Source organism: Amblyomma mixtum, chromosome 2 (genome assembly GCF_055824585.1).
Source record: "Amblyomma mixtum isolate Tamu chromosome 2, ASM5582458v1, whole genome shotgun sequence".
Classification (NCBI taxonomy): Eukaryota; Metazoa; Arthropoda; class Arachnida; order Ixodida; family Ixodidae; genus Amblyomma; species Amblyomma mixtum.
In genome coordinates, this window is record NC_143013.1 from 215,173,491 (window position 1) to 215,190,213 (window position 16,723).

The 16,723-nt window shown below is 44.5% G+C and overlaps 2 protein-coding genes across 2 annotated transcripts in view; both read right to left on the reverse strand.

Annotated features, from left to right (window-relative positions):
* LOC149362531 (neprilysin-1-like) overlaps window positions 1-7,400 on the reverse strand; it is a 41,855-nt gene extending 34,455 nt beyond the window's left edge. Inside the window, exons 1-3 of the mRNA XM_089569745.1 lie at window positions 7,240-7,400; window positions 5,203-5,295; window positions 4,012-4,211 (exon numbers count right to left, since the gene is read on the reverse strand). Coding sequence (XP_089425871.1) covers window positions 4,012-4,211; window positions 5,203-5,295; window positions 7,240-7,282 — 336 coding nt within the window. The 5' untranslated portion in view covers window positions 7,283-7,400. The remainder of the gene's footprint in view (window positions 1-4,011; window positions 4,212-5,202; window positions 5,296-7,239) is intronic.
* Window positions 7,401-7,986: 586 nt separating this feature from the next.
* LOC149362532 (uncharacterized) lies at window positions 7,987-16,122 on the reverse strand. Its single transcript, XM_089568324.1, has 4 exons — window positions 16,086-16,122; window positions 15,059-15,167; window positions 13,839-13,942; window positions 7,987-8,054 (listed from the first exon to the last, which is right to left on the reverse strand). Exons 1-4 carry the CDS (start codon window positions 16,120-16,122, stop codon window positions 7,987-7,989), a joined length of 318 nt encoding a protein of 105 aa, XP_089424450.1.
* Between the last annotated feature and the right edge of the window lie 601 nt (window positions 16,123-16,723).

Here is a 16,723-nt window from a genome sequence, read left to right on the forward strand (position 1 = left end):
AGAACGGAAACATGCGGGAACGTCGGCGAATAGTACAAAAAAAGCTGTTTTTGAAACTACGAAAAGAGGTACCGGAACAAATTGTCTCTAATGAAAAAAATAGTATCGATAGAAACTCGAAATCAGAGTGCCGATTAGTAACGGCTAACACTCGTCCTTCATTTTTTTTTAATTTGCAGCAAGTTCGCCTAGAGTGTAGTCTATGCTAAAATTTCCCCAGGTTTTTTTTTTGCCGGACTAATGTGAAGCTCTTTATCTGAAATGCATGACACCAAGCAACAGTTACTCATGATGGCATTAGTATAGCAGTCTGAATGATCAACAGTCGGTCAGCGACTCGCTAAATCTACAGTGTTTGACACAAAGGACAAAAAAACGCGGGCAATAGATGACGCCTATAAAACGAACCGTTCGATTCGTCTCATGAACTGGACACTGAATTGGAGAGCTTTGTAGTTCTCAGGTTCATCTCATGGCCGTTGTGGGTACCTGTATGTGTGCTTACGCCTGGTGCGCAACAAGGTGTCCTCCCGATTGCTCCAGCGCTACGGTACTGCACAGCATTACTCAAGAAGAAGTGCTCAGGCTTCTTCCGCTATACATAGCAGGTCAGGGAACAAAAGCGTTACCGCTATCTTAGTTGAGATAATGGAAAATAAATGCCCTCATACAGAACACTCGCATAGAATATAAAGTAGATAAGCATCTGAAGTCCTCCTGAGGTGCCATGAGGGTTTTAAATAGAATTTAAAAGCAGCAGCAGCGCGACTGCGCTTATTGCAGGAAAAAGGCCTCTCCCACATTTCTTCAGTTAGAACTGCCCTGTGCCAGCCGCGGCCACACCTTATCCCGCATAACTTCTTGAGTTCATCCGCCCACATAATTTTCTGCCGCACTGTGCTACGCTTGCCTTCCCTTGAAATCCAGTCCGTCAACCTTAACGATGTTCGGTTATGTGGCCTTCGCATTACATGCCCTGCCCAAGCCCATTTTTTCTTCTCGATTTCGACTAGGATATCACTAACTCGCATTCGTTACCTCACCCGCTCTGCCCACTTGCGATCTCTTAACCGAGCACCTATCATTTCCCTTTCCGTAAGACGCTGCGATGTTCCCAATTTAACTTGAACCCTTTTCGTTACCCTCCGTGTTTCTGCCCATAGGTGTGACCGGATACAGTAATATACATTTTTTTATACTTTTCTCCTGAGGAACATTGGTAAACTGCCATTCATGATCTGCGAGTATCTGCCGATTGCGCTCCATAGCATTCTTATTCTTCTAGTTATTTCAGTATCGTGGTCAGGACCTGCGGTCACTACCTGTCCTAAGTAGATGGACTCCCTTACCACTTACGTTCACCTTCGCGAGACAACAGTGCTAAGTGGACAGAACGAGGAGGTAGAAGAGGAAAGGCAGGGAGGTTAAGGGCCACAAACAAAGCAGGCAACAGGATTAACCGCTGCCCATACGGGTGGGAGGAAGTAGAGAGTGGCAGAGAATGAAAGAAAGGAGTGAGATTGTGAAGTTTGCGTAGCCACAATGGTTGCATCAAAACGAGTACAGGGTTGATTGGAAGTAAATTGGAAAAGAATTTGTCCTACAGAAACGTCGGTATACTGTGGCGATTACAAAGAGAGATGGAGAAAGTGGTCCCCTGCAGTTCGGTTCTTTATTACAGGCTCCTTCACTCAAGGTGGCATCGGCTAAGTCTTACTGACTCGAAAGCAAGTGTCTACTCTGAAACATAGATATTTCTATACCATCAGTCTTTACTTCTCCAACGACCTTGCTTTGAAGTATTAAATAATTATTTCGGATATAGAAAAAGATGCGCTAAGCTATATATTTTCTATGCCGTTCTAACGGCACGCACTGCAAGCAACGAACGGAACAGCCTGTCCTGTATTTAAGTACAGAGAACACGGGAGATTTCAAGAAGATATTTCGCTCAAAAGCGTGCTATATTTCATGCTACCTATGCGGCACTCAGGAGAGACACACAGAACGCCAAATCTGTGACGCCTCCCACATTAACAGCGAAGGTGATAACTGAGAGAGAAAGGCTTGCACTGCGTTGTCCAAAAAAAGGAATTTAAATTTCATAATGCGTCCACAAAGCGCTCCTATTCATAGGCGCATGCATCGGTTTGGTTGGTAGGTTTATGGGGTTTAACGTCCCAAAGCGACTCAGGCTATGAGAGACGCCGTAGTGGAGGGCTGCGGAAATTTCGGCCACCTGGGGTTCTTTAACGTGCACTGACATCGCACAGTACACGGGCCTCGAATTTCTCCTCCAAAGAAATTCAGCATCGGCCGTACGTCAGAGTACCACCGATGTATTATTCTGCGTGTCCGTGAAATGAATGCAAGTACATTTTAGATATGACGGACTGCTACGGCAACGCCAATGCATTTATCGATGTAACACTATTGCTGGAAAACCAGCTTATGTGTGCGTTCTTTGTTCCATGAGCACTGGGGCAGTTGAGTTGGGCTCAAAATTATTAAAAAAAACACGCTTGTGCGATGTTATGCTGTACAAAAAAAGCATTTACCAGATAAAATAAGTATCTGGTATCTAACCCTCAGGTCTTGAGGCTTCTATTGCAGCACTGACATGTGATATCAGTTGCTGTTTCGCCCCAATCCGAGTCTCATTCCATGCTAAAATCGGAAAATAAAGGCAAAAAGAAAGCGGAACGAGAAATAGCCTGCACCTGCGGAGCATCAGCAGACTTAAATCATTGGACAATTTGCCTGTCGCTATATTTTGCTCATTTGAGCTTTCAATGTCTCCCTTGCACCTTATGAGGCTTGCTTCTTTTAGTTTCACTCAAGTTTTTTGTTGTTTTTTCGATAAATTTTTCCTACTCTTTTATCTCCCACTGCCACAGGGCCATTGCCGCTCGAACTGCAAAATATGATAAAAAGTAAACAAAAGTTTTGTATCTTAGAAAGGGCTTAAATAGAACACAATGATGCAGTTTCTACTTAAGCCTCCTTCTTAAAGTTCCATTTCACTTCGATAATCAAAGTCTAGGCTGTCAAGAGCACGGAAATGCAAGTTTCCATATCCCAGTCCCTCGGTGCTCACTTAGTCTCCGATGGTAAAGGTTCAAAAACGGCATGTTTTCCATCTCAGAATGTTATTCTAGTCAGGCAACAGTCTGCGCTCTGGGAACAACCCAGGAAGGACATAAGAAGAAAATGGGTTTGGCCGTGCAAGCTCTTGTCGGGGTGGGCGAGGCGGCACAACTACTGATGTCATTTCCTTGGCCTGCCCGTTAAGCAAAAAGGGTCTCCTAATTTTCAATTAAAGTATGCTTCAGGTTCAATACCTTGCCGCTCACATATAGCCTTTACCCCGCCGCGTTGTCTCAGTGGTTACGGCGCTCGGCTGCTGACCCGAAAGACGCGGGTGCGATCCCGGCCGTGGCGGCCGAATTTCGATGAAGGCGAAATTCTAGAGGCCCGTGTACTCTACGATGTCAGCGCACGTTAAAGAACCCCAGGTGGTCGAAATTTCCGGACCCCTTCACTACGGCGTCCCTCATCGCCTGAGTTGCTTTGGGTGGTTAAAACCCCAATAAACCAATAAACATATAGCTTTTAAAAATAATGTATCAAAGACTTGAGTAGTACGACATTTCTTATACTAGAACGTCACCGACAACTAGAAATCCTCCGTAACTTACCTCATGGTGACGTTGCTCTTACTACTAGCTTAGCATTATGCTCTTTCATCGCACATATGGCGAAGCAAATACAGCCTCGATTTAACAGACATGTGGGCAGGGCTTATACGACTTGCGCATGCCTTCTTTTAACAGGGGAACTCAAAACACCACATCAGCAAAAAATAATAGGACCAGCTTGAGTAGCAGTTGACCTCGTACTAAAATGCTTCGCGAACTACGGTGAGCTTATGTTGAGCCGTGCTGACGCCTAAGAAAGTGTATATGGGCCAATCCGCAGGAACATTCACCTCACGTGTGACCAGCCCCTCACCGTGATGATGTTAAGAGAGTTGTTGGCCAGGTCAGGTCTGTATGAGACCGAGAAGACAGTCGACTCGCCCAGGTCCCTGGCGACGAGTCCGGCCACCGCTTCCACAGCTGGCTCACTGGCCCGTACGCTAGGCCAGTTGCGGAGACCAAGGTCGGCCAGAACACGCTTCAGCGGCCCCATGCCAACGTCGGCGATGCTTTCTGCGAGAAGCGGTCTGTGCTGAGTGGGGCTGCTACAGCAATATAAAGATGTGGATGCTGTGTAAAGCGATATAATAGATTTGGATTTATTTCATTCGAGATGTTAATGTAAACTATGCGTCATTCGAAGGTCTTGACAACATTCACAGTAATAACACAGAGGGGAGGGGGAAGTGTTAATGGCGCTGCGACAGCTGAGGCCATAAGGTGCCATGTGCAGTGTGGCATGAGCTAGTCATGATTATTAAGTCCTGCGGTCTAAACCTTGAGTTTGAATAGCCTAAAATATCGAACGTCACCTAAAGTGCAACCAAACTAATAGACGAAAGCCAATGTCGCTGGAAAATCTCCCTATATATAACAAGTTAGCCATCAACGAGAAAAACGGTGGAAGAAATAGGATGGGTTCTAAATAATACTCGCAGTAGAATCGGCATTTTTTTAACTCAAAACTGCACAGAACTGAAAGTACATCTACACTGTAGTGGCAGGACATTACCTCAATGCTTTTGAGAAAAACGTTATGCGACGAACCTGTCAGATACTTAATCTTGTAAAAATAACTATGCAAAAGCGGTTATTAGGCGTGTAGCTTTTACATTGTTTTAGTTCATACCAGTTCGTTAAATTATTTTGCATCCTAGTCGGAGGATATCACGGTTGTCGCTTATCATGATTAGATTCATGTACGTATGGGGTCAGCTGGCCCCTGTCAGATGCTGATTACTAACCAGCGCAAAAATCTGGCTTGCGGTGAAAGGCGGACAGTGTTCATACTGTATTCGAAAAAGCATTTCATGATATGTGTCAGGGGCAGACTGATTGGCAATGTTCCTTGTATTTACACTACTTCTCACAAAATTAGCCGGCTGTGATAAACCAAAGGGCGCAATGAACCCCCACGTGACAGACAGTTATGGACGTATAAGTATAGTTTTATATTTACCTTGGGATTTGCGCGACCAGAGCCGTACTGACTGAGGCGTCTCACCTTTTTGCTCACAGCCGCGCACGAAGTTAACAAACTTCTTTACGACGGACATGTTGTAGGTTGTCTCGCCCTCTGTCGGTCCTGTTGTCTCCGCTGAAAATAGTTATAGGCCCAACAGTCTTGTCTTAGTATGAAATTGAGGAAGTTTCACAGGACACAGACTATGACTCCATTGGCCCGTAATGTAATAAGCACAAAACCCGACTGCGGCCGCTCTCAACATGAGTTTCATGATGCATCACTTTTATGCGCTTTTATATTCACGTAGGGGTGTGCGAATATCAAATTTTTTTAATACGAATCGAATACGAATACTTGGTTCCGAATATCGAATCGAATATCGAATAATCAAGGACAGACGCATTTAACCACTACAAAACATTTATTTGAGCACCCAAGAACATCACAGTTCAACTATAAGTGACGAAATGAGCACGGAAGGTGTGTGTGGCTGTACAAAAAGTATCAAGGTCTCGAACACTGTTTTTAGAAGAGTGGAAATATCATAGAAGATGGCTGGTACACGGAATTGATCAAGGCTAACTTGCCATAAGCACAAAAGCGCGTTGCTGGGATGAACATAAAAGGTTGTCGTGAAGGAAAACCGGCTGCTCCACATGGTCAGGCAGAAGTAGTTCCCTTCTAGCTGAAACGACTTCTCCAGCCACAGAAAATGCCCTCTCAATTGGCACTGAACTGGCTCGTATTGCGAGGTATTTCGTGCACAGCTCTGACTCAGCGCTTCCTCTATACTTTATAAAGGAGGCGCTGTCTGACTATACCAGCTTCGCACGTATCGCCACAAAGAAGCTCACCAGTGCAGTCAGCTACTGCATGGCCCAACGTTACGCATTGCTCTGGGCACCGCCATGCTGTTATGTCTCTGTCGATAGGACTTGCGGACCGAAATGAACGCCGGTGCTCGCAACAGAATATTCGGCTGGATACGAATATTCGCGTCGTGCCGATATTCGAAACAACATGAAAACTTGGACTTCGAATCGAATACGAATACTAAAAATATAATATTCGAATTATATTCGAAAATTTCGAATATTCGCACACCCCTAATATTCAGCACTATTTTTCACTTGAACGCACTTTTCTTATGGATGAGATGGACATCCTAGGATGTGAGATTTGGAAGATTAGTTTTTCTGGGTGCGGTTTGAAAGCGATAGCATTACAGGTCCCGTTCTCGAGAATATCCCGCGTCGGCGTTGTCCGTCCGTGTCACGAAAAGCGTGATTGGCTAGTGAGTGGAGATGTAGAAAGAAAAGCAGTTCTACTAAAAAGAAAAGAGTTGGTCAACCGAAATTGAACCGTTGTCCATTGAGCCGCGAACAGGGCATGTCGCCTCTACGCCACTCAGGAGCGTTAGATTCGGTGCCATCTAGTTGTACTCTCAAGGGTAGATTAAGCGTCGTCCAAGTTTTTGTGTGACACACTTTGGACGGATATCGACGTTACGGATTGTTTTTTTTTTTGAGAAGTATTTGTCTGTAATTTTCTTGTATCTGCGCTCATAAAAACTTATCGCAAAGTCATCTATATGATACTGAGAAGAAAGAAAAGGTCAAGGTCATGTTTACTACCCGCAGAACGTATAGATAATTCTTATGCAATCGAACCCACTTATAACCACTGCAGTCAAGGCGAATGCTCGCTTATCACGAAAGTTGTGGGCTTGACGTCCAAATATGTATAATGGCTACTGCACTGTGTCTAAGATAAAGCTAACAACCGTGGCTGCACCACTCAGTAGTCATGAACAAGAAGTCGCCGTAAACTAGCGCCCGAAGCAGAAAAATGTGCTCTACCTACAAGCGCGCAGAGCGAATAGCATCTCCCAGCACCTGTGATCTCCCAGAACGCAATAAAAAAGGCGGTATTGAAACTGCAGTTAACTGCTGGCCAGTTCACACTGCAAGTGATCACGTGGTGTAGGCACGATCCTAGATGCTTTCTTGCTGCTCTATAGTATCTTACTCGGTAGTGTTTCGGCCAGTACATGTAGAGTGACATATGCGGTCATACCTTCGACAAAAGCTGTCATGCCGGCCTCGACCCGCTCCCTCATCTCGAGGCTGTACGAGTTCCGGGCGGCGCCGCTGACGATAGGGTTGTCGCGCAGCCAGCCCTGGCAGGCGAACGTGTAGAAGTCCTCGCACGGGCCCACCTTCCCGCTCTTGTTCACCGACTGCACGATGCGCTGGGCTGCATTCAGTGGAAATGAGTGCCTGTTAACTATTTTGTACCAGCACTCTGTTTTTGCAGCACTGCAGCACCAAAACGCGCCCACGTGACCACATGTTGCTGTCACTAAGAACAGCACCACGTCCTGGTAGCCCGTCTACGCCCATTAGAGGTGAAGTGCCTGTCCGTCTGTGATAGACAATTAGCCCTAGCCTGCGCCAGCTGCGCTTTCAGTATCCTTGAAATTTAAAAAATCTCAACTCCGCACCTTAGCCGGCTGCCATTTTTGTTATCACGGAAGTCTTTTGTAAACTTCTTTCGCACAAAAAGAGGACTATATATTTTTCTCTCAATCGTACGCGGGCAGCGTCACTAATCTATGAGGTACATCTGCCATAGTGCACTTCGCAGCAGCTTTGTGTCTACCTTTGTAGTTCTACATCACGCCATGGCCTCTTTTTACCTAAAATAAGGTGATTTTCGTGCATTCTTTGGTTTTGAACTGTTACTTTCTCCTGTTGGATATATTAGTTGCGTCCAACAGTACTTAAGCGACAGTGTCTGTTCAATCGTCTTTAGTGCAGTCTGTTACATATCTTCTCTGACGCAAGCGTTAGACGAGCAGGAGAAAGCACTCTTCACTCGTTGCTGTTGTTCTGCGAAAAAAACAAGCGAAAATTCAAGGGGACCTCTTACTCAGGCATGCAGTTTTTTTTTATATCTATTGCAGCAAATGTTTCTAACCCGACAAACCCAGCAAAGGGTAGGACATGACCGTCGGCATAGGCTCACCTTTCTATTCTTTCTCAGTACGTATGCGGCTCAAAGTATTTGCGAGCATGTGAACAGGACAGGAACAGGTTCAGCAACTTGTCAACGGAACAGAACTGCTTATTCTACTGATTCCCAGTTTCTGCGAGCGCAGTATGGTGCAGTGCTTTTTTATGTCTTTGTGACAGTCTCCTCAACACAGGAAGAATGTTCATGCATGAAAAACAAAGTACTGGATTTTGTCCTGGTCACCATTCAGGTGCACTCCGTATACGTTGGATTTGTTATTACATTTATTAAACGGTTACGCAACAAGTGATATTGTGTGTAGTGCCGTATCGTTTCATTGATGACGGCAAGCCGCGGATGTGACGTCAATATACGTTTGGTTTGCATGACATAAACGCGCCGCCGAAAGAAAAACTAGCAGTAATGATTTGTGACGTAGCAAGCTTACTTTTGTGAGCATGAGTGCACACTTCTAGGAGAAGCTTGGTGCGAGCTATCCCAGCTGTTGCTTTGTTTTGTCATGGGTGGGATTATAGGGCTTCTGTCCAAAAGTAAATGAACCGGAACGAGACGTGGCGGCTCATTTCGCTTCCTCGTGATGCGCACTCAGTTTCACGACAAATTTCTCCTAGTCCTCATTTATTTTCCTCTATTTGCTGGACGCTCACTTTCCCTGCAGACATATACGCAGGCAGAAAAAAGATAAATTTTGATCACGTGTTCATGGTATCGTGTTGATGCTGGATGGGGGCCACAAATTGCGAGCGCGACTCACAAGCCGTACAGTACACCTCTACGGAACTCAGCCAAGCTAAGGCTGGACTTCCGCTCGAGCGTGTAAACGAGCTTTGCAACGCCAATTCATCATGTCTTTTGATGGCTTCTTGAATCAGTTGGATAAGGTAACGCTGTCAGCGTCGGAACTAGAACCAATACTGAGACACTAATATATTAAGCTTCTTAAATCGTGACCTCGTCACTCAAGGTGAGAGCAAGATAATTTGTGAATGGGAATATGGCGCGCCTTCCGCCAATGAACGGGCACCAGATAATTAGCGCACCATGAGTTTTGTCAAATGTTCTGTGCGCGAGAAATTAGTTATAGTATGCTGTCTATATCACCGAATTGATCATGTGCACCCAAAGCAGAGTAAAACAGGCCGTACGAGAAACACCAGTATAGGCGCACCCTATGCCTCTGTTCCGAAGTAAGTCCCTCTTAATGGTTCATATCTACATAAACAACACATATCAGCGTCTTCTGCGCATCACAACCTCCTGTTTCAACACCCACCGGTTAGAAGTAACGCCAGCTTCTATGCGATGTAGCACCAAAGAACTGAGCGCTCAAACCTGTCAGGCTGAACCAGAATTGATTTATGTGCGTTTGGTTCATCGCCGCAAGAAACATTACACGATGGCCAAGCGCAGCCTTGCTTTCTCCCCACTGTACACAATCCCGTCCGGCGTCACGGCTTTGATTGAAATCATGCGCAGGTCACAGCTCCTTCGTCGAATCTTGGACTGTATTTAGGGCGAAAAACATAGCGGCGTGAATGCCACGGCAAAGCTTCGTGGTACGTTCGCGGGGTGGCTGTGAGAAGAAGGAAAGCGTAGCGTTTATGTCAAGCACAGTTAGCACCTGAACCGCGCCGAGCGGAAAGGAAAAAGGTAATGGGTGAAATACGGCGAAAGAGGGAGTCGTAATAGCGGAGGGCACTCTATTAATAAACATCGATGAACTAGGCTTTAACGTACGCTGTCATCCCTCAGCACGCGGGAGTTTATGTTGCTCGCCCGCTACGGAATGCAATACCACGACCGCTATTGGAACTGCTTACCTGGTTGTTAAGCGATGAAAATGTCGACGTCATTGCGTGGAATAACGATTTGCCGCAAAGTGGCCAACATGTGGCAAAAACAGAGACTGCTATGCGCGAAAGCCGTTCTCGAACTTTCTCAGTAAAACTGCGTCGCTAGGGGAATGGAGTGACGGACTAGCAGTCAATTGAAATTCAACCTGAGGGCAACATTTCATCTGTTTTCAACTTATAGTTTAAATTTTGAAAACGTTACTCTACAGCATTAGCAAGATATTTTTAAAATCTTCAGACACTGTGTGACAATAAATATACATCTGAGGTATGAAGATAATTGATCCAAACAACTTGCAACGTCTCTCAAATGAGACAATGCCTCCCCGTTTAGCCTTTCATTGCACTTACTCTTTACACCACGCCGGCTTACCTGGTTTCTCTTCCGCTAGGGCGTGCACAGTCCTAAATGCTGGAAGTGAGCAGAAATTAGACGTCAACTGAACGGAAGCCGAGAGTAAGCAGCATACCAAGGACATCATAAATGTGTCGCTCTTGAAGAAAGAATCTCAGTTACGTCTGACGTCACGTGAATCAGCAAACTGGAATTGTGCCACCAGGGTATTATGTTGAATCCACTGCATGAAATCTCGCTGTCCACGTAAAAAAATGAAGGGAGGTAATTTTTTTTATTTTTTTATTTTTTTTTATTTATTGTTACCCTCAGGGTATAAACATTACAGAGGGGAGTGGGTTTTAATCAATAAACAAACAAAAGATATGCACAGCAACAAAAACATACAAGTAATACTGTAAGTGACAGTTAATTTTGGTTAAAAATGATCTAAACAAAGTCCCATAACACTTAATATAACACAATGAAAATCGTTTGAGTGTACACAGTGGTGAAATTAAATAATATATGAACACACAGGAAAGAGGTAGGTTTTATACAATGTTAAGAAGAACTCGCATGGTCTATATTGCGCACGGCAGACTGAAATAAAAAAAAATTTTCAATTGTTGCAACGGAAGAGGGAAGGCGGTTCCAGTCTTTAGATGTGTGGGGTATGAAAGAATCGGAGAAACATTTAGTGTTGCATGAATTTATGCCAACCTTGTGAGCGTGGTCAATGCGTGATGATACATATGAAGGCGGAATGAGCAATTTATCGTGTAAGTCATCATGGTAAAATATCTTATGAAAGAGGCATAACCGTGCATGCTTTCGACGAAATGTGAGGGGTAGCAGATTGAGATTAGATTTCATTGAGGATACACTAGCGGTGCGGTGATAATTAGAGAAGATGAAACGAGCTGCATTATTTTGAATCATTTCTAGCTGGTTAATGAGATCAGTAGTGCCCGGGTCCCAAACTGAAGATGCGTATTCAAGTTGCGAACGAACTAACGTTTTGTAAAAGAGAAGCTTGGTACTAGAAGGGGCCGAGCGAAAGTTCCGTTTTAAGTAGCCTAGCATGCGGTTAGCTTTGTTGACAATGAATTCGACATGACTGTTCCAGCTAAGGTTAGAAGCGATATGAATGCCAAGGTACTTGTATGACGCTACTGATTCGAGAGCTACATTGTTAAGGTGATACGTAGGTGAGTTGCTAGATGACCTTGATACGCGCAGGAATTTGCACTTGTTAACGTTTAGCGTCATTTGCCATGCTTTGCACCAAGAAGAGATGTTGTTAATGTCAGTTTGAATTGCGCGTACGTCATCGTCGGTTATTATTTCACGGAAAAGGACGCAGTCATCTGCAAATAAGTGAATTGATGATGTAACAGAATCAGGCAGGTCATTAATGAATATTAAGAAGAGTAAGGGCCCAAGCACGGTACCTTGAGGAACGCCAGAAAGAACGGGGTGTAAATGTGAGTTAGTTCCATTAGTTGCTACAAACTGCTGACGGTCTGTTAAAAAGCACTCTAGCCATTTTAGTACGTCAGTATCGAGCCCTATCATGCGCAGTTTTAGTAGCAAAAGCCGGTGACAAACTTTATCAAAAGCCTTGGCGAAATCTAAAAATATGCAATCTGCAGTGGAACGATGATCAAGAATTGCATGCAATTTATGAGTAAAGAGAACAAGTTGCGTTTCACATGAATATGACTTACGAAAACCGTGTTGTGCATGATGAAAAAACGAGTTTGACTCTAAGAAATTTGCTATATGTGAAAAAAGAACGTGTTCTAGGATCTTACAGGGGATGCTGGTGATTGAAATAGGCCGGTAGTTGTAAGGTGAGTGCTTGTTTCCGGATTTATGTACTGGAATCACCTTCCCTATCTTCCAGTCGGCCGGCATCGCGCTATTTTCTAGAGACTGCTGAAATAATTTAGAAAGAATAATGGAGGAATATGTCTTAGTGCTTTTCAGAAATTTTGAGGTAATACAGTCGATGCCGGCGGCTGAAAATGGTTTCAGGCCGTCAATGATTTTGGCGATTCCATCCGGGTTGACGATAACAGGATACATTGGCAGATAATTATGGGCGCAACAATAAGGTAAGTCGTTTGGCAGGGATTTCGTGAAGTGGCTGGAGAAGACATCATTTAATACAGTGGAGCATTCATTGTCAGGAACAGGTTCGTCATTAGCGCTTGTTAAAATAATTTTAGACCGGTCTGTAGGATTAGATCTTGGCCGTCCAGCCACATAGAACTCTGATAACGAACAGGGCAAAGTTAAAAACATCAGCCTTGTCGTATACAGTCTCCGGGGCTTCCTTGTTTTAAAAAAATCTTCAAAACTGCTCTACACGGCTTTACGATCCATGGCACAAGCTAGGTTCTAACTGCTCATGTATTTTGAGGCACATTTATGGGCTTTTTTTCTCCAAATAATACAAATATTATGAGAGAGCTGCATCCCTATATTGTCTTATCTTGACTTGCTGCATATTTTTTTTTACATACTTGTTGCAGTCCTGAACATTTTTCCCGGTAACGTATATGTGGCTGCTGTTTTAGAAGAAAACTTATCTAGAATAATAAAATAAACAACTGAATAGGTGTTCACCATTATCGTTGAGAATCTTTATACCTCTCTGTAGATAATCGTCCAAAAATTACCTTTATGTTTTTTGTAGTGTGTTTTTGATTCCTTTCACGCAACAAGAAAGGACATTTTGGTATTTTTATCGTACAAAACAATAGCGTATTTTGTTCAAATTTTCACCAAAAATGACACGCACTGAAACATCTGTTTAGGATCCGCCAGCCCCATAATCATTGCTACTGTGAACTTCACTCTTCAGTGCTCGTCACTTAGAATCTATGGCCTTCTTTGTGATATGTCATAAGTCCCTCCTAGCAAAGGGCATTCGAAGACGACGGTTCATCCCACTTAAAGAGCAACTGCAGCACTTTTTGAGAATTTGGCGATATTCAAGGATTCAAATCTATATAGGCTGTAGGTAAAGCGTGCCAAGCGTTTCTGCACTAGCATTTAAAATAGTGACGTAATCAACGATTGGATTCTTTTTGGGGAACTTCAGCGCTTATGGTTCGAAAACTGCGATGGCAGGGCTGTGTGGCGAGACCGCAATGGGCTCATCGAACGGCTGTTTCGATCATCCAGTTGACTGTGTCTGCAGCTGTTCCTCTCTGTACGGTAGCTTCAACAAAGGTATCATTAGGTTCTTAGAGCAAGAGAAAATGATAAAAGTTAAATGACGAAACAAAACGAATTCTCGAACAATATACATTAATCAAAGGATTAAATATGCAGCGATATGGGGGAAGGGGTCGCAAGTAGCATCAGTTCTGCGAATGAAGATTACATTGGAGACTCAGTAATGAGAGCAATTCCAATAGGGGTGTGAAATGTAGTCTTACCGGACTTCTTCACGACGACGGTGGTGACGCTCACTGACACCGTCAGAAGGCTGAGGACAGCTGCGACCGACGCCGATAAGATGAGGTACCTTTTGAAGGTCCACCTAAAGCAGTAAAGGCCGCATCGTTCTGATGTATAACCGCGATATAAGAATGAGAAAAGAACAGTAAACAAGAAGAACAAAAAGGCCAAGCCTTTTGCTCGAAATTATGGCGACGAATGCCTGGCGGAAGCTTCCCATGGCTTTTTTGTTTCTTGCTTTAAAATACCGAGCTGGTCGCCGCTGTAAAGTCATCTGATTTACTTCGCTATGCCATTAGGTGGGAACCTCACGGAAAGTTATCTAATTTTACGTGGCTGTGCCAATAGGTGTGAACCTTGACTAATTCATCCTGTTTTCCGTGTGTCTTCCTTCTCCTTGCTTAGTTGCGCTGTTTTTATCTGTATCTTCTAATTAACCAGCCTGCTCAAATCGAGCTTTTATTTTTTCTAAAGGCTCTTATGACTTTCAGCACAATTTTAAGTACTTCCGCGTGAAGGTCCTCTCTTTTCATGTCGGTTTGCGTTTGATCCTATCGAGATTCATTACATGCGAAGTCGAATACGGCGGCTCTTGCCATGAGGCGCTACAAACCAAATAGTGGAGTAGGCGGTTGAAAAAGCCCCTCCAGAAATCACTACTGACCGATCTATCAAACCATTTACAGCTGCGCGATCGCAGCGATCTGACAGGAATAGAAAGGAAAAGCGTGATAATGTACCTAATAATCATCACCTCAGCTATATGTCCCCTGCCAGTCAAAGGCCTCTCCCACTGTTTTCCAAACATCGTCTCATGCCAGCTGCCGCCAACGTATACCCGAATATTTCTTAATCTTATCAGCTCACCCGACTCTGTCACTCGTTGCTGTGTTTGCTATACTTCGGCATCCATTACGTTGCTCTAAGCGACCATTTTTCATCTGCTGTCCCCAGAGCACTCCGTGCCTATGCTAATTTCTTATTTTTCATTTCAGCAATGATACAAATAACTCAAGTTTCTTCCTTGACCCATTCTGTTGTCCTTCTGTCTATTTACGTTACAACAACCATTGTCTTCACTATAGCTTGCTGTTGAAAGCGGACCGTAGTAAAAAATTTGCTCTTTGTATTTTAACACCTAGGTTGTCGACTCCACGAAACTGCATCACCTGCGTCAACCGCGGTGTTTATACCCCACCTTTCGGCGTCGCTCGATGGAAGTGCGGGGATGAGGTCGCCGAAGCTCAGCTCGGGCTCCTCCGTCTGCTGCCGCTGTCGCCTCCGCCGCGCGCTTCCAATCGACAGCGCTGCGTGGTTAATGAAGTCTACTTAAAAAAAAAAAGCATTGTGTGCGATGCACTGTGCATAGGTTTTGATGATAAATATGACAGAAAGGAATGCCGTAAAGTGCGCCAGAAAGCATGGAAATAAACAACCAGGTGCATTTTAAGAAGCGCATGCTACTGAAGGCGCCTTGGGAAAGATAAGGAAACCAGCAAACAAAAACTAAGCGTATGTTTATCTTCACCAATTTACAGAACATATCAATTTCTTAACTGATAATTACATTGTGCGATCATTCACACGCAACTCGTAGCTAGTAGCCCGACGCCATGTTTCCAAGAGCCTGATAGTTTTTTCGTGTTTTTAAGTTTGAATTGAGGCTTCTTGAAACTCTGGCCGTACCTCCGCATCTGGGGTGCGGCGGCAGATTACTTTTACGAGGAGGGCAGCGTAACATTGTTCCCTCAGGCCAGATGACATAAGCTGGAACCCCGTTGTCCCCGAATAAAGCGAGGTTTTAACAATCATTTCCTTGCGAGAGTAGGCCCTTACTTTGTGCACGCAGTTCACATCGGTATGCCTGAAGTCAATTTCGTCTTTCTCTCAACTCCTTTCTCCCTCTCTCGCTCAACTGCTGATTGTGGAGTCCAGACTTCGGAACTTCTGCATGACGCACAAGTGGGACGTCATGTTAAAAAAAAAAGGCGATGTATTTTATATCAAGAAGGGTTGGTTTAGTGCGGTGTAGCGGGTCCATGGTGTTTCCTAATTTTTCGTTTCTTGAATGCATTCTACTTAATCTCCAATGCTAAGGTAGTATTCTGTTGTAAAACAGAACAGGCGATCGCTTTCGGTGGCAGTTTCTGGATTCTAGCGGCTGGAAGCTTTTTCTTCTAGCGTTTTAAACGTTTGTGACAGTCACAGTAATGTCATGTACGCACCAGAAAGGCCGCTGAACCTGGACGTGTTCCGAGACATGCTGCAGCAGCCTGGAGGGGAAAACAAAAAAGGTTTGATTTGTTGTGGATTAACGTCCCAAAGCGACTCGGGCCATGAGAGACGCCGTAGTGAAGTGCTTCGGAAATTTCGACCACCTGGGGTTCTTTAACGTGCACTGACATCGCACAATACACGGGCCTCAAGAATTTCGCCTCCATCGAAATTCAGCCGCGCAGCCGGGATGGAACCCGCGTCTTTCGGTCAGCAGACGAGCGCCGTAAGCACTGAGCCACCGCGGCGGGGCAAAACAAAGGAGAGTTACGTCCACCAATGATAATAAGAACATGCTGCACTTACAGCAATGCGTTGGTGACGGCACCGCTTCTTGTAATACGGTAATTTAAGTAAACTAGCATGTTAGGGCTACCAACCGAACGTCACTACTTTGATTTCCTATTTAATGGTCGGTCACAGAAGATGAATTCCAGCGCAAAGAGTGGCCACGTAGCAGCCAAAATACCTTGTTCTTGTGTAAATGCATGCTTGGCATGTGTGCCATAAAATTTGGAGAATAAGTGGGCAACTTACCTGGCGACGCTGTTTTGGGCACTGCTCTCTCTTCTTCTTGCTCTTCTTCTAC

Excerpts from the sequence above, each read along its gene's own strand:
- LOC149362532 (XM_089568324.1), bottom strand. The coding sequence starts at position 16,122 with ATGTCTCGGAACACGTCCAGGTTCAGCGGCCTTTCTG. Across the intron at positions 15,168-16,085 it reads CAGGTTCAGCGGCCTTTCTG|CGCTGTCGATTGGAAGCGCG; the intron begins GTGCGTACATGA and ends TTAACCACGCAG. Across the intron at positions 8,055-13,838 it reads CGTCGTCGTGAAGAAGTCCG|AACAACAGCAACGAGTGAAG; the intron begins GTAAGACTACAT and ends TTTTTTTCGCAG.